The following is an 18363-nucleotide window of genomic DNA, read 5'->3' on the forward strand; positions in this document are numbered from 1 at the left end:
GTTACCAAAAAAAAAAAAAAAAAAATCTTGCTTTTAGATCACCATGAAGTACTTTGTTTCTATTTGTTAAAACCCTGTACTTAGGAGGAAGCAGGCAATTCTGGGCACCATAAGCTGATGTCACCCACACTCACAACTGGTGTTTCTGTGTTAGACATTATCAAAGCTATCAGGTCCATTGCCTGTGGGTGTCTCAGACCCTCCCACTTCAGAAGCTCTAGAAGGAGGCAAGGCTCCTCTGCGCATGGTCTGTTCTTGCTGGCAGAGAGATCTCAGCTACAAGTTATGTAGGAGACGGAGCCATAGCATGGATTAGCTTTACCTGCGTGAGTGAAGCAGGGAAGTTGGTGCTCGAGAACACCCCTGCTTTGTTTGGTCAACGGAGCACTCCCCAGAGGTTCTGAATGCTTCCCCTTCCGAGGTGCACCTGCCCCTTTCCCTCCGTCTCCCCTGCCTGGCAGTCGCAGGACAGAGCCGCCGGCCAGCGCAGTACTCACATACACAGCTGGGTTTGTTGCCGGACCACTGGTTGTTCTGCTGGCACGTGATCACGCGCTCTCCCACCAGCTCAAAGGCCGCCTGGCACTCGAATGTCAGCGTGTCCCCGTGGAGGAAGCTGTCGCCAGTCCGCTTCCCGTAGGCAGGAACTCCAGGGTCCCCACAGCCTCCCTTTTCAATTTCTGAAAACGGGAAAGAAAAATGAACTGTGAAAAAAATACACAGGGAACATTTTTTTTAAACAACTGAGAAAGTGAACAAGTTCCTTTTTGCTGGTTGAGACACAGCTTTTGTTAAAAGTTTCAAAAAGATGTTCATGCCATCCAATATTTAATTACAAAACCCTGGGGGGATAAACTGATTTAACTTGAGAGAAAGGTACTTAATTTATTGACTTTTAAGGGAGACGAATGGCCACGCAGATGCGCTGGCAACGGGAGTGGTGGGCTTTATAGGTACGTGTTCCTGGCCCAGGCGCTTACTACCTACTGTCCAGGATTGCTGCAATGCAAATGTAAAGACCAAGTGTGTTTGAATCGATCCACTTTTAAATGTAAAGAATACAAGTAAGATTGTTCATTCACTACTGCATATTTAAATCAGTAAATCCATTTGAATATTCTTTCCCTTAATCTTAAAACCCATTTATGAAACAAAATGGATATATTAATGGTCTTCAGCCAGGAAGAAACTACATTGAGTCAAGCCCCTTTGCCTTAAAACAGGAAGGACACAAATGCACCAAAACCATCCATATATTTCAACATTTGCTCTGTCTTAAATGCTAACCACATAGAACGTATTAAGTAAAATGCTTCTTGTGGATTCATATAAAAAATATGTTTTGAGGGCCAGCTATGTGTTAGACTGTGTTCTACATAATGAGGTTACTGAACAAACAAGACACAATTCTCCCACTCGTGGTGCTCACATTGTATGAAGGGAACAATAAAATTCTTTAAATGTATATGATTTCTGGTCACCATAGGTGGTTTGAAGCAAAATGAAGATGTTCAAAGGTTTACAGAATAATGGATGAGGGAGGAAACAGAAAGTATAACTCAGCCCTGAAGGAAATCTGAAATCATCCCCTTCTCCAGAGACACCAGCCCAGTGTGGTTGGAGCTCCCGGGTGGAGGGGAAGCGAGGGGCCCCTTCTGAGTGGCCTGTCAGGTTTTTGTGCAAAGTGGTGTGGAAGGAGGCATGGCAGGCTTTCACCATGAGACACAGTGTGGTGTGAATACAAGTGTAAAAGATCACTCCGCAGCACTGGTGAGTGGGAGGAGGGAGAGAAGTGAGCTTCAACAGACACAAGATGGCTTCCATGCACACACCGAAAATGCATCCCTTGGTCAACCTGCTGAAATTCTTCATGGTCTTACTCTATTATTTTGCAGTGACTGAGCACAATTTGGCACTTAGGTTTCATTAGTCATCTAACCACTTGCTGATCAAATTCACAATTTTGAGGATGTTTGTAGAATGGCTCAGGGCTGACTTTTTTGATGGTGTGGGGAATGGACACATGCCCAGAGAATGACCCACGGTGGCTGATTCTACTTGAGAAGAGAAACTTTTCTTCTGAGTGTTCAGCAGTATCAGAGAAGTGAAATCAACCAGTGACATCACAATGGCATCAAGATTTTCAATAGATGGGTATTGTCACATCTGCTTTCTTAGGCAGATAGCAAAGAAACAAAACCAGGTGTTGGGTAACAGGTCCAGTGTGCTCTGCTAACCCGATAGGCTATCAAATGAAGAAGGCAATCCTTACGCTAATGATTCCAGAAGAACAAAAGTGTTCCTGCACGTAACACAAGCTAAAGAATGCACCAGAGAACATGTTTACTTAAGGATAGACCTTGGAGTTCAAGTTGATGGCCTTTGTTTGAACAGATCTAGAAGTGGATTTGCTTGAATTTAATACTTGGGATGCCTTGAACCAAGTTTTATGTTTTCCCCACTTAAAAAAGGCAATTCACATCAATGGTTTCTAACAGAAAAGAGGTTGCATGTGGCATGGCCTCCCAGCTGGGTAGGGGGCTGGGCACTCCACATTTCTGGCAATGAACACAGCGCTGAGTTCAGGAGTCAGGAAGCTAGACTTGGTGTTGAGCCTCCTGGCCTTTGTCTGGCCACCATGAGCAATTTAGTCTTTCCAAGTCTCATTTATACATCCTCAGCAACCACTTCCTACCTCCAAGGACAGCTGAGGGACTTAAGTAGTTCACGTACAGGACCCCGCATACAGGGCTCAAAATATTAGCCGTTACTATGATTGTTAGTAAGCCTTAGACTTCTAGAAGTTTGTTCTGCCTCCATGATGCTAAAATTCATAATGTCTTCTTACAAGGAAATCAACTACGGCATGTGGGATGATACCATTTTCTACGTTAACTGAGTCTGAGAACTCCTGACTACAAAGTGCTCAGACATAAAATGTCTGTCGTTTGACCCACAATGTGGACGTGGATGACGACAGATCTGCCCCTCATGCTGAGAGCCAAGAGAATGCTGTTTCCACCAATGATGTTGATGTCCACGCATCCAGATGCGAGGGCACAGCTGGCCTGGAGCACAACCTGCTATCCATCCAACACACCTATCATTAGGTGCTCCACATCGACTATGACCAGCAATCAGGCAGCACGGGGTCTGGTATCAGCACATGTGTGTGCAAGCCAATCTCAGCCTCCAGCCTTAGGAATTATCAAATTTTGCTATCACCTGAATGTCTGAGATGATGAGTCAGAGATATCAGAGATGACTCAGAGATGACCTTGAGATTCTGTTTTTTAATAAATACTAGAATTTGCTATCAATTGAAAGATCGAAGCCCCTAGAGACAGGGAAAAAAAAAAGTTGGTCAAAATATCTTCCAAATTATCAATCTAGAAATGGGATTTGATAATTAGGGCCTAAAGAAAACACCCAGTTGTGATTATATCCTCCCTGCCCATCTAGTACTGTCCATTCAGCGGGAAGAGCCGTTTAACAGTCTGAGGGCTCCGTAATGTTCCTGTTGATATGCTTTTCTTTTTCTTTGACAGTGACCTTTAAAAGTACTAAATAACATTATTTCATTATCAATTATCATAGTAATTAATTCTGAATTTTATGAACTGTTTATTTTTGAATGACAAAAAATTGATCTAAAACATTTATAGTAAGTACATTGACATTGCATATTTACCATTCATCTCTAATACATTTTATTTTTATTAGATATATTATGCCTGTAAATGCTTACATAATAAACGAGTAATTAGATCCACGATGTGCTCTTTTGATGTACCGAGCATTTTTGTTTTCAGCAGCCTATCGTATTAGATGACAGAGAGCAGATAGCGAGACTGACCAAGCAGCCTGGTCAGGAGAATTTCAGGCATGCTCGTGTGGTCTTCCTGGAGAGAATAAAATGTTTGCATAAATGGGATATCACTTTGGACTAGATACTGGAAAAGAGAGGGGTGCAACCAGACTAACATAGAAAACCGGGAGGTACATTTCTGAGAAAGATCACGAGAAAGTAAGATGAATGATGTGATCCTGTGAGTGACTTGGCAAGTTTTGATCTACAAAAGGCAATCGTGTTCAATCCAGTACAAGCCTCTCGAACCATGGAACCGTGGCTGCTCTCCAACACTCACCTCAGGTGTGGTGCAGACCTAACGCAGACCTGGCTGATTATTCCTCTTGTACCGTCTTTGCCCCTGTCATGACCCCAGCACAGGGCAGCAGAAGCCCAGACACATGAACACATGTTTTAGTCATAACTAAGTTCCCTTGGCTTCCTTTGCCTAACTAAGTGTCTTGGCTTTGTGTCCCTTATCAAACGCTATTCATACAACTTTCTGACATATTGGGGCCTCAGTGGTTTTGGCTTTCACTTCTGAATGTTCTCCTCAGTATTCTAGGGGATGTCCTGTCTTCTTCCAGCACCACACAAGAGCGCACCTGTAGGTAGACCTGTTAGGTGCCTGCATGTCATAAAAGACCAAGTAGCACACAACGGCATGTGTTTTCCAAATACTTTACATGTCTTCAACCTAAATTTCTCCCACTCCATGAAGGGTTCTTGTACTCAAGCCAAAGACTGCTCAATAGTCCATGATCTCTCATGCTCCCAAGTTTTTTCTGTTCTGGTCCCTCCCACCCCCATCGAAGATATCACCTTTTCTGTCAAGGTACCCCCTTCACTAAAGCCCCTTCCAATTCCCATGGCCCAGATTTTGCTTCCTGTTCCAGAAATGACAGGTCGCTTTTTTGTAGAGGTTTCAGAAGGAATCCAGTCAGGACTGATTTTAGTTGTGAACCTGTCTCCCTACCCCATGGCACTGTAAATTTTTCCAGAGTGATGACTAATCCATATCTTTCTTTGTATTTGCTAGTACTAAAAATAGTGTCTGAAATAAAGTGGATGGTTGGTATTGTTTTGTTCTTTAAAGGAACTTCTGAAATGTCTGACCAGGCTTATGTACAGTTCCCAGCTATAACACAAGCTGCTGATTTTTTTTTCTCCCCTGAAAAGAGTTACTAGCCTTTGCCCAATTTTTCAGTCTGTGACTAATATTTTTGAGCACAGTACATCAACTGTTCTAACTGGACGGTCTAAGAAGAAAAAGAACAGACCAAGTCACTGGTCTTCTGAAGTGTGTAGCTTAGGACAGTCAGCAGAAAATAAACCAGTAATATAAAATATATCAGATAGTGATAAATTCACTGAAGAAAGAGAAAGCAGGGTAAGAGGGAATGCAGAGGGGAAGGGTTCTCTGTTTCAGGTGAAACATCCAGGGATGGTCTCTGAAATTCACATTTGAGCCGAGATGAAAAGGGAGGGCATGCCCATGAGCATAAGAAAGCAGAATGCTGCGCACAGAGTGAGCAGATCTAAGACAAGGGGATGAGTGACGGATCCATGTGGCAGGGTGGACCAACAGCTAGAAACAAAGTGTGATTACAGTCTGGTGATAAAGGAGGAGATAAGCAAAACAGAAAAACAATGAGGGGGTCAAGGACCAGGCAATGCAAACTTCTAGACCTTGACTAGGACACTGTTCTTTCATTGTACTGTATTATGATGATACTGTAAGAGCTAGAGAAACCACACAAGACAAGTAATTTTTTCTCAGTCTATTGTGAAATTGCCAAGAACGCTAATCCCAAATTATCATGAAGGTTTTAACCTCTATCAACCTATGTGTATATACTTGGTGGGCAACATGTGTTACAGGAAAGGGATCTGCCCAGAGAATTCAGGTTCAAGTCACAGATCTTTCATTCCATATTCATGGGAACTTGGATCCCTTATCCTCTTTGATACTCTCCCAAAACTATTTGTGGAGCACATCCTATGTGCCAAGGTAACAGGACCAAGAATAATTAATGATCTTCAAGAGGTCTCTAATCTAGTCCTTTGAGCAGACTGATGGGGGAGCATCACAGCACTCTTGGTGAGATGTCTGTCATTGTGAAGACATTCTGAAGTTAGTAGTATGAATCAAATCTCTTTAAAATAAAAACAAGCAGCCAGAAGGAAACTGTACTCTGAACTTTTACATGTTTTGTGGTCAGCCCTGCATGTTTACCTTGTGGGTCATGCAAAAGAAAGCTCGTGTTGGAGCCAGAGCAGTGATGATCACACTGCTGGGTCCGGAGACTGGGTCCAGAGCAACTCGGCCAAGAGCAGAACCCAGAGGAGCTGCCGGAACTCAGGGACAGCCAGACTCAGGGACCGCCACCATCCCTTCGGCCATAATGAGATGTTCCTCAGGACACATTCTCCTTTGCAGTGTTTATTTCCACCATCTTACCCAACACTCAGCATTACTGGCCCATGGTTTCAAAATGAAACAAGTCCAAAAAGAATAGAAAAAGCCCTTACCTTTCGAACTTCGGCAAGGCTGCTCCTTACAGCACTGCCTATACATTATCACCATAGAAGGCAGGATCTGAGAATTATAATGACGCTCTGAACTATTTTTTCTTGTAACTAGGAAAGTTGACTTTCCTAATTGAGCTTTGAGCTTGACACATGAACTACTGCATTTTTTTTAATTTTATTTTTTATAAACATATATTTTTATCCCCAGGGGTACAGGTCTGTGAATCGCCAGGTTTACACACTTCACAGCACTCAGAACTACTGCATTTTAAAGGAAGGAGGCATTCTTAATTCTAGCAAAGTTTTGAATGGGCCCCTCTTTTGCTTTGGCCTCTGCATTCTGATTGCCTACAGTCTGTGGTTCCCAGACTTGCCTACAGGTCAGCATCACAGAGACCCCTCCCAGTCACAAGTCCTAGTGTTTCCCGGGGAAGTCTTTAGCTGCCCGGGGAAGGTCCTGCCTGGGGAAGTGAGCAAACTCGCCCAGCAGGACAGGAGGCGTTTCCTACTTGGGGGAAAAGGACGAGAGGCTGCGGTTTTCAGGAGGAAATACAGGATTCCACTTAGCAGCAGCACCTCGTGGGGGGACCATTTCAGGGAACGGCAGGGAGGGGGACAGTAGGCAGCCAGAATCTCACCCTTCCTCTCTCAAGCAGCACACCTTTTCCTGCCTTGCGCACGTCAGTGCAGATACAGAAAGTCCAAAAAAAAAAAAAAAAAAAAAAAAAAGACTGAGTTAGACTAACCTCTGCTAATACATATTTCATAAATAAGCACATAGCATGTGTGCTGTCAAAGGGGAAACTGGAGTCCTTTCCTGATAATGATCCTTAGGCTGGACTAAAGCAAAGATTTATGCATAAAGAGAAACACCAAAGTAGGCGTATTATATTTGTCTATTTAAAAAAATCACATGGAACTGATCCAACGTGTGCAATAAATCTACCCATAAATTAGACCCACACACGAAAACTGCTAAGTCATCTTGCAAGCCAAAATATTCTCTTTTTCATAGGTCAGAATAAAAGTGCCACTAAGTATTGTGAATTTTTTTTTTTTTTTTTTGGATTTTCTTTGTCTGCTAGGAACAAAGAGGGTCAATGACCACTGACTGAAATTAATGAGGTATTTTATTTTCCTCATGTACCCAGAGGCTGGCAGTGCAGAGATGCAGATGGGTTGACCCACACACTCCCTTGCCACGCCCGGACATGCTGGGTACAAAGTGGCTGCTGGGTCTCAAGGCAGGAGGAAGTGGAGAGTCAAGGTTTCCCACAAGGGCAGGTTTTCTCTTTTAAAGACAAAAACCAAACCAAGACAAGAAAAACAATCAAACAAACAAAAACAAAACCAAGGTCATATCTGATGATTTCTACTCATTCCTCTGTGTCTGGCAGGTCACCTCCCCATTCTTACGTGAAAGAGCCAGGAAATGTGATAGGAGACTCCATCGTGAAGAAAAACAAGGGAAAATAGTTCCATTTCTCTTAATAAACGGTACTTGCCTAAACAATCCACAACATCTTCCACAAAATGTTAGCAAAACTAAAAACTGAAATTAATTCCTACCAAAATTATCATCTCAATGGGAAAAAAAAATCACCTCGCAAACATCAAGCCATTTTTAATATGTTTGGCACTTTTCACCAGGACAGTGTTTAAATATTTTGTTAGCTTGTGTTTAGTTTTCAGGAAAAAGAAATAGAAATACGCTTTAAAAATTATTTTGGGAATACTTGGGGAGATAATAATTAAGGCAAATAAAAGTAAAACTAAAAGTAAAACCACATGATAGTTGACTTTCTCTGCTTGAGTTATTTCACTCAGCATAATCTCTTCCATTCCCGCCCATGTTGATACAAAAGTTGGGTATTCATCCTTTCTGATGGCTGAGTAATATTCCATTCTGTATATGGACCACATCTTCTTTATCCATTCATCTGTTGAAGGACATCTCAGCTCCTTCCACAGTTTGGCTGTTGTGGACATTGCTGCTATGAACATTGGGGTGCAGGTGTCCCTTCTTTTCACTCCATCTGTATCTTTGGGGTAAATACCCAGTAGTGCACTTGCAGGGTCATAGGGACGCTCTATTTTTAACTTTTTGAGGAATCTCCACACTGTTTTCCAAAGTGGCTGCACCAACATGCATTTCCACCAACAGTATAAGAGGGTTCCCCTTTCTCCACAATCTCTCCAATATTTGTTATTTCTTACCTTGCCCATTTTGGAGCACTGGGTCTTATATGCAAACAACAAATCATGGATCACTACTTTAAATACTAATGATGTACTGTACGGTGACTAACATAATGATAAAACAAAATAAGAGTGGACTCTAAAAGAAAGTAAATGTGAGTATGTCTAAAATGATTTTCACATAGGTAGAAAAATGACAAATTAGGTAAAAGAAAAATAAGAAAATGCAATAGGATATAATGAATCAAAATCATTTGGGTCCTTCCTAATTCTTTCTTCATTCTGCCATAGAAATCAAGGAGATCCAAGGCTTTTGTTGGAGTAGGTGGCAATTTACAGGTACATTTTAACTGGTTAACTTCCAATTGATTTGTAATTTCATGGGCTTGAAAGCACATTTGGATGGCTGGCCATAAAGAAGAGAAAGAGGTGCATATTCAAGGGGGAAAAAGCAATTTTAATTTTAGAAACTAGGGAATAGGCTTAATAAATTACTTGCCCTGTTATCAACTTTTTCCTAAGGAGATTAGCTGTACCAACGAAAGGCACCATTTTTCATAGCATTCCACACGCTTAGAGCTGGCAGCCCTAGAATATAAACTCACTAATTCTTCCAAGTGTGTTTCCCAGCCAGTTTTTTCTCAGAGATAGGAAGTCGCCCTTGTTAGAGATAAATGCCCTATATCTGCTTTACTAAAATAGATATGGGATGGTTACCTCCTGCCCTAAATACGGTCAAATATTACTTCCTATAGAATTATAGAATACCAAAGATGAACACCCAATGTTTATTACATCTACTGAGATAAATAACTTGGGCTTAGCTTACAAAGATTATTTTGTGATTGAAGTGGGCATTTAGCTATGAATAATTTAAACATTTTCCAGGCCAATTTTTTTTCAACTTTGCTCTACAATTAGGCACAACATTTGGGCACTTGATTATCCAATCATCCATGCATGAGAGCAGACCCAAAATTGCTTCTCCTAAGAATCTTGGCATGGCCCACGGGTATTTCATTAGGTCATCTCTTCAGAGTTGGCATATCATCTGCCCAGGCATGTGTTCTTGTTAGACGTTTCATCTTATAAGATAATGTCATTTTATGCAAGCATATGGCTCTGGCCTGAGTTGGCTACACAAGATATCTGCATAGCAAGTAATTATCTGGGAACACAATACCGAATTAAATGCTTATCAATAATTATTCAGAGTCATTATAGAATGCATTATGACCCCCACCTCTCCCCCCCCCCATAATTCATGTTGAAGCCCTCATCCTGAATGTGACTGTATTTGGAGGTCGGGTTTGGAAGGTTGGAAGGAAGGAAGGTGAAATGAGGTCATCATGGTAGGGCTTTCATTCAATAAGACTGGTGTCCTTCTAAGAAGAGGAAGGGAGAGTAGGGGCAGGCACACACAAGAGAGAGAGCCGTAGGAAGACACAGGCAGAAGACTGCTATCTGTAAACCAGGGAGAGAGGTCTCCGGAGAAATCAAACCTGCTGGCACTTTGGTCTTGGACTTGTAGCCTCCAGGACTCTCAAGGAATACATGTAAGCTCCCTGATGAGTGGCACTCTGTCATGACAGCCCAGGCAAGCTAATATAAGGGCATGAATAAAAGAAACAATATTTATAGATTTGTGATGCCCATGATGTCAACTGATTGTAGAAGTCATGGGCCTTTCACTTGGTTGGGATCAGGTTGCTTTTATGGTCTCTGGCAAAGTTTTTCCAGCTGACTTTTATCTTCGGAATTATGCCACCAGCGGATCCTGAGAATTGTCAAAAGGGAGAAGCTACGACTGTAGCTTCCTTCCTGTTCATAAATATTTCCTAAAAATATTTATTTCATAAATACTCCTGAGAGTATTGTTTATATTTCAGTGAAAATTTATTTTTATGAAACCCAAAGGAAAATTATTCTCTGATTTTGGTAGTATACGATTCTTGGGGCACTGGTTTGTGCTAAGTCCATCAACTTTCTGACTATATGAGGACAAGAATGGAAGGATAGAAGCCTGGGGGTCTTCTTGGGTTAGGTATTGTTGGAGTTGGATGGGAAGGAGGAGTAGTGAGCACACAAGGAGATGACAATGGAGCTTCTGGAAACTTCTGGTGATAACAAGTCCTTCCTCAGGAACATGGGAGAGGGGCCAATGTGCTCGTTGTCAGGCAAATTGTTGTAGCTAATGCTTCCTGCTGCTCCGTGTAGGACCCAGACTTGATCCTTTCCTTCCCTAGCTTTTAAGACAGGGAAAGTTTCCTGGACCAGCAGTTTGGCACAGGAGGGTATGGGAAGACGTCTGGATCAGGCTGGGTGAAAATTGCCTGTGTTTTTGTCTGTTGTCTACAACTCACCAACGTTCATCCCTAGGGTCAAGGAACATCAGTCCCAGGAAAGCTGAGGTGGACGGTTTACGGTGTTACTGCACACCATGGCCAAGTCCATCCTGACGGCAGAGATGGGCGCTGTGTCCCCGTGGAGCCTGCTGGAGCGGGGTCTGTCACAGCGTCAGGAGGCCCACAGCCACAGGAGGCTGCCGCGCTTGCTGATGGAGGCAGCCTCACAAAGCATCACGCTGACAAGGATGGCACACGTGCATGTTTTCTCCTTCTGAATTCTCTGGTTCTTCAACCTATCCTGTCACTTAGGGAGTCTCCTGAGGTCCACCCAAATGTCCTGACTGTCTGTCCTGCAGAGTGGTCATCAGCCTGCCCTTGTGTGTGCCATCTCCTCTGGAGAGAAAAGCAGAGATCTGCACCCGTTCCCCGCCAGCCCTGCACTTCCTACTGCCTGCGTGTTCCCCACTGTCAGCGCACCCCGTCCTTCCAGGGACTGCTGAGACCTGGGCCCTCAGAGACGGACACTCTAACCGCTCCTTCACACTTCCTCAGGGTCAGGGTCATAGAGGAACAGTGAGCAGAGAGATACTAACTTCGTCGGTAATTAGAATTGTGCCCTCTTCTTTTCATGCGTTGTGAAGAATTCACTTCGGGGTTTAAGAAATTCCAGTAAAACCTGTATTATTAAAATTTTGTTATTGCTTTTATCAAGAGCAGCATGTCCTGAAAACATTTATAATAAAGGCATTCTAAACATTCGATTTATTTACTACAACTATCTCTGATGCGATGGACGTGTTTCCTTCCGCATGCTTCCAGATGACTGTGTGGTTCTTGAAGATCCAGAAGAACAGTGTAAGGGATCAGCAAGAGTTCTTTAGCTTTGAAATAAGGAAAGTCTACAACCACGTGCAAGTACACGATCTTCACTAATTTTTATTTCAGCTGTAGCAGAAGCCAGCTTTAAAACACTAAGTACATTATTTAATCTTATTGAGAAACAAAGGTGATAGGATTGGATAATCGTTAATGTCCCTTCTGCTTTTATATTTTTGTAACATTCTGAAGTCTTAAATTTAGAATTTAGCAAAAAATATGAACCATAGATCTTGGCTTTTCCATGATCAATAAATTTTACTGAAAACATTGTTTTAGGACCACCTCGAAGAACGTACACTGTCCCTTGATGGGTAACGTCAGCCCACCTCCCAGACCCCAAAGACCCCACACAAAGCTGCGTCTGCGATGTCAGCTGCACTCCCACGCGTTCCAGGGATCATCGCCCGTGACTGTCCGTGCCCCGCTATCACCGCTGCCCTTTGAAGGATCTCACCGCTGCCCACTCTGGCTCTTCATTCCACGTTCCATGCTGCAGCCAAAATAATGTCCCTACACCTCAGAGCTGGTGATGGCCACCTTCGTTTGAAATGCCTCTGGCCATCTCCCTCGTTAATCCAAATTCTTCTTGTTTATGTAGGAAGCCAGGCATGATCTGGACACTGCTAACACCTCTGGGTCATCTTTCCTCATGCCCCTCCTTGCAATCTGCCGTCTGCCTTTGCTGCCTTTGTTCCATTCGCTGGTGATAGTCCCCTTTCAATGGCACTTGAGCTGGGATGACATGCATCCCAGGCTCTGCCCGCATCGCTCTTCCCCACTGTACCACTTGTGACTCTGCATTTCATTTCTCTCCCGTGCTCTCCTGTAAGCTCCCGGAGGGCCTATCGTAGGGACTCGTAAAACTCCAGTAGTGATTCAAATGACCAATGCACAGTAGATGCTCTTCAGAATTATTTTGTTTATTTAACTTTATTTTTGATTAATTAAAGATTTTATTTTGAAGTAATCTCTACACCCAGCAAGAAACTCAGACTTACAACCCTGGGATCGAGAGTCACCCGCTCTACTGACGGAGCCAGCCGGGGGACCCTCTTCAAAATTATTTTTAATGACTGCCCCAGAGGTTGATATTTACACAAGGTTTTATAATCTGTACTTGCTCCTCTCCACATTTTGAATGCTCTTGCGCACTCATGAAACACTTTCCAGCTACTGACTGACCTAGGATCCAGGATGGGGTGGGTAGGTTTAGAAAAAGTATATCTTTTATTATGCGGGAAGACAAAATAATTTTGTAATGAAAACAATAATGAGATATTTTATGAATATGTTTATAAGAAGAGTGTTAGTAACCCCTGGAGAATTTTATGACATGTAATTACTGTTAGCCCTTGGTCTGGATTGAGAGAAAATGAAGAAATACTCAAGTAATAGATGGAAAATAAAAATATTGTTCTTTTTTTTTTAATTTTCTTTCTTTTTTTTTTTTTAACCTTATAAAATGCGTCTATTTTATTTGGAAACGTATCGCCATGTCTTCATGATAATCGCGTAGATAAAATACTACACTGCCAAATAAGAATTTGGGTTGAATGCAGCAAGTCTAGACAGTCACAGTGATCGGCTGCCAGCACCGAGGGCTCCTCACACTCACGAGCCCTTTGAAAACTAAGTGCCCTTCAGGTGTGCTGCAGACGTCAGCACCTATTAAGCATGTAAACGCGTCACTCACACAAGATGGACTACAGGGAGGGGAGGAGCGGGAAAGCACCCCTGGAGGTCTAGGGCACGCAGTGGGAACCAGGACGGGTTTCTAAACATGTACGTGCGGATGCATTTGCTGGATGCCCGAACTCCAACAGGGGCTGGAAAGAAGGCAGGAAAGACTAAGTACAATTATCCTAACACAGTCCGCACGCCTGCGTGGCTTGTTTTATACAACCCCTGCGGGTTGTCATGGGGGTTATACTGGAGAATGCCCAGAGAAGCCACCATTTCTTCAAAATCTGTGGCCCTCTTCTCTGATGATGCCCTTGCTGTGGTTCGTGGCAGGCTCCAGCCAGGCAGGGCCGCGGAGCAACGGCTAGTAAGAACACGCCTCCCTGACTGTTCTCTTACTTCTGTAAACCGTCTCCACAGGTAGATGAAAAAGCCGTCAACGGTTTTAGCAGATTCTTTCTCCTCTCTCCCAGAAGCACGCAGGGAGGTTCTTCACATGAAAGTGCTCACACATACAGCTGAATCCCAAAATTATGTTGACCCGTAGCTACACATTCAGACAACAGTTTCTTAAAAGTTCAGTAGATAACTTGTGGATTCTGTAAGCTAACGTCCCTGCCTTCTGGTGACCGTGATGCTTCAGGGTTAGTCTTTAACAACAGACCATGTCCCGCTCCCCTCGGTACGCATTTTCTCACCAAATCTGCTTGGGACGAGGTCAGACAACTTCTGTCGGACACAGGAAATGAACAAGACTGCTGAGGTCTCACTCACTACAGAAGCATTTACTTGTATTTTTAAAATTATTACTCCATTGATTAGGAGTGATATGATCAGGATGGTGACATAGGTCATTCCCAATCTCAGTCCCTTTGATGAGAAGATCTACCAGCAACTATCCGTAGTAAGACAGCACTGGGGATCCCTGAACACAAACCTGGGGCTCAAGCACCTGGACCACCCCCACATGAAGAAGAACTGCATTTATGTTTTTTACAAAAATGGGGGGAAAATCCCCAAATGTGTATGTAACCACAACAGAATCCAAAGAGCCACAGCAATTTTGAGAAAGAACAATGCTGGAGGCATCACATTTCTTGGTTTCGAACTATACTACAAATCTCCAGTGACCAAAGCAGTGTGGTGCTAGCACAGAAGCAGACACAGAGATCCAGGGTCCGGGATACAGAGAGCCCAGAAGTCAGCCCTCATCTCCATGGTCATCTGATATTTCACATGGGGACCAAGACCACTCAATGAGGAGAGGACAGTCTCTTCAACACATGGTACTGTGAAACTGGGGATCTACATGCACAAGAATGGGACTGGACTCCTCTCTTACAGCACAAAATCTAACTCAAGATGGATGAAAGACTTTTTTCCAGAATTAATTTGTTTTAAATATTTTATTTTTATTTATTTATTTGAAAGAGTAAGTATGAGAAAAAGAACATGCGAGAAGGGGAAGAGGGAAGGGAGAAGCAGACTCCATGAGCAGAGAGCCCAGTGCGGGGCTCAATCCCAGGACCCTGGCATCATGACCTGAGCTGAAGGCAGACGCTTAACCCACTGAGCCACCCAGGTGCCCCAACCATGGATGAAAGTCTTAAACATAAGACCAGAAACCATGAAATGCCTAGAACAAAACATAGGGGAAAAAATCTCCTTGACATTGGTCTTGGCAATGACTTTTTGGATAGGACACCAAAAGCATAAGCAACAAAAGCAAGAATCAAGTGGGACCACAATTGTCCAGCAAAAGAAATGATCAGCAATTTGAAAATGCAACCTATGAAAGGAGGGCAAATATTTACGAATCGTGTATCTGGTAAGAAGGTTAATACCCACACTATGTAAGGACTGAAACAGCCTAAGAGCAAAATAGTAATAAGTAAAAAAGTAAATAAGTAATAAGCCAATTGAAAAATGGCCAAATCACCTGAATAGACATTTTTTTTTTCAAAGAAGACATACAGATGGCCAACAGGTACGTCAAAAAGTGAAGGTGCTGGGCATCACTCATTGTCAGAAAAGTGCAAATGAGAACCACGAGGAGACATCACCTTCCCCAGTCATAATGGTATCATCACATAGACAAGAAACGACAGGTGTTGGTGAGGATGCGGAGAAAGGGGAGCCTCCTGCACTGCTGGCGGGAACGTGAGCTGGGGCAGCCACTCCGGAAAACAACACAGAGGTTCTTCAGAAAGTTAACAATAGAGCTCCCTAGGGTATTTATCTGAAGGGAACAAAATCACTGTGGGAGACGTATTTGCACCCACAGGATCACTGCAGCACCGTTTACAACAGCCGCGGCAGGGAGCCATCGTGATCGTGTGCACGCGAATGCATGATGTAAGGCATGTCCATACACGGTGACTATTACACAGCAATGAGAAAGGACGAGCTCCTGCTATTTGCCCTAACATGGATCAACTTGAGGGCATTCTGCTCAGTGAAGTAAGTCAAATGGAGAGAGAGACCACATAATTTCACTTATAAGTGGAATCTCATACAATAGACCTTGCAGAAACATGGCAAATCGGTGGTTGCCAGGGGTGGGGGTTGGGACAAGGAGTGAGGTGGTCAGAGGATACAGACCTCTAGCTACAAGGTGAACAAGTCCTGGGAATGCGGTATAGGACACGGTGTCTTCTTCACACATACTGTACACTGGGACGTCGCTCGGAGAGCAGCGGGTCTTAACATTTCTCATCACACACAGACAGTAGCTGTCTGAGGGAGAGGCTGACGTAATTTTGGCCGTCCCCTCTCAACATACACATGTATTGAATCATAAGCACACCTTAAACTTACACAACATCATATGCCAATTTTATCTCAACAAAACTGGAAAATAAGCTAGGATTTATATAGTTTATGTGGTTGCCACAGATGAAAATCTCCTTTAAATTTTCTAAGGTTTCTCACGAGATTGTAATTCATTAATTTCTTCAGAAACCACTTTGTTCCAGTTATTCAGGTAACCTTTCCTTAAAAGCGTTAGAAATGCTCGGATTTTAGAAAACTACAGCTTTTTTCTCTGATAACCTCAGAACAATCTATTTATGGACTGAGTGAGGTATTAAGACAGTTGCTTCTGGATTTACTCTTGTGGTAAAAAGCAAGTCCCCACAGCTTGTGTGTCTATGCTTTTATCATCTGCTGCTTGGCTGTCACCTGTATCCTGAATTTAGGGTTTAAAAAAACAAAATACAACAAAGACTAGAGTAGATAAGAGATAATCGGTGGTTTCTACATCACTGCTGATGGGGTGGGTGCTAATAACCAGAGGAAAATGTGCCCAAGATCGCCCAATGCCTCCATCCTCTGGAGAGGGCAGGGGTAAGGAAAGGGATGGTGTCCCATACCATGGCCACTGTGCACCTGCCCTTCCATTCTCATAGTTCCCGGGGCCTTTGACCCAGAAATATCTAAAATAAGTGATGTCCTTGCATCATCCTTAGAAAATAAGACTGCCACCAGTGAATGGCAGTCCTCTCGTGCTGCTCATCTCACAGAATACGTGAGCATTTCCACACTGTGGACACAGCTGCCCCCCCCCCCCCCGTTACAGAACGCTGTACGCACAGAGCACTGTCGGGCACTTGGAAACTCCCATGGCCATTTCCTTTCTGACACAAAGAATAACACAACCCTGGAAAGTAGCAGATTGCTATTACAGTGGCCTGTGCTTGTTAAAATTATGTGCAATCATGCTTAATTATGGTGTTCAGGGGAAATTCTGTTGTGTGGGTAAAACACTGTATTTGCTTTTCACACCAATGTGCTTTGTTTGACTAAAATAAAAATGAGATGCTTTTAAAGGTGCTGTCAACAGCTAAGGTGCACTGGGAATGAATGAGGCTGTTTGGCTTTTCTTTCCCTCTGTGGCCCCTCCTGTGAAATTCCAGATCCAAGAAATCCAGGGGGCATGGACCACAGAAAGGGGCTTCAGCTCTCCTCTCTCATCTCACAGAGATGATGGGAGGATTTGCATCCAAACCAAGGTCAGGTCTGTGCAAATGATTTATAAGTGCTATTGGAGATGAGAACTATGCTTGTGTTGCTGCTCAGGAAACTAAGACACTGGCCTTCAGGGAGCGCTGATCTGAAAATGCCCATTTTATCCCCAAATACTGACTGGCTCCAACAGGAGGCCACCCTGACTTGGCCAAAGTTCCCAGTCTCCCTGCTGATTAGTAACCTGATTAGGGACTTAAAGGACTGAGTCTAAGCTGAAGATGTTGAGCCAACCCTGCCTCACATCTACGTGAAGAGGCTTGGCCTGGCGTGGTCTCCGGCATGAGCCTGCTTCCCACGAGCCCTGTGCTCTGTGCCCGAGCCCAAGGAGCCTGCATCACTCTCATTGTCATCCAGAGAAAACATCCAAATTGGTGATCAGGTTCATGGGATTGCGTAAATACACACGTCAAAGTATGTTAGGAAACTGGAAGGAAAAATGAGACCCTTTCTTTTTTTTTTGTTTTTTTTTTTAAAGATTTTTATTTCTTTATTTGACAGACAGAGATCACAAGTAGGCAGAGAGGCAGGCAGAGAGAGAGGAGGAAGCAGGCTCCCTGCTGAGCAGAAAGCCCAATGCGGGGCTTGAACCCAGGACCTGGGATCATGACCCGAGCCGAAGGCAGCGGCCTAACCCACTGAGCCACCCAGGCGCCCCAAATGGGACCCTTTCAAGCGCATAGTCTCATCTTTCCCACTGATACAGAATGTTTTCAATATGCATTCAGAAACATGAAAAACAATGGAAAGGGCCAGCAGGAATGAGAAGCATCTCAGAGCAAATGAAATGTATGTACCATGCCGTCTCATTTTCCAGAATGAATAGGTCAAAATTCAGTTATAAAAATAACT

At 43.4% G+C, this 18363-nt stretch overlaps 1 protein-coding gene across 1 annotated transcript in view; it reads right to left on the reverse strand.

Moving 5' to 3' along the window:
* LOC111144434 (CUB and Sushi multiple domains 1) overlaps positions 1–18363 on the reverse strand; it is a 1720260-nt gene that overhangs the window by 387125 nt on the left and 1314772 nt on the right. Inside the window, exon 12 of the mRNA XM_022498737.1 lies at positions 498–680. Coding sequence (XP_022354445.1) covers positions 498–680 — 183 coding nt within the window. The remainder of the gene's footprint in view (positions 1–497; positions 681–18363) is intronic.

This window comes from Enhydra lutris, unplaced genomic scaffold (genome assembly GCF_002288905.1).
Source record: "Enhydra lutris kenyoni isolate GAN:26980312 unplaced genomic scaffold, ASM228890v2 scaffoldscaffold11, whole genome shotgun sequence".
Classification (NCBI taxonomy): Eukaryota; Metazoa; Chordata; class Mammalia; order Carnivora; family Mustelidae; genus Enhydra; species Enhydra lutris.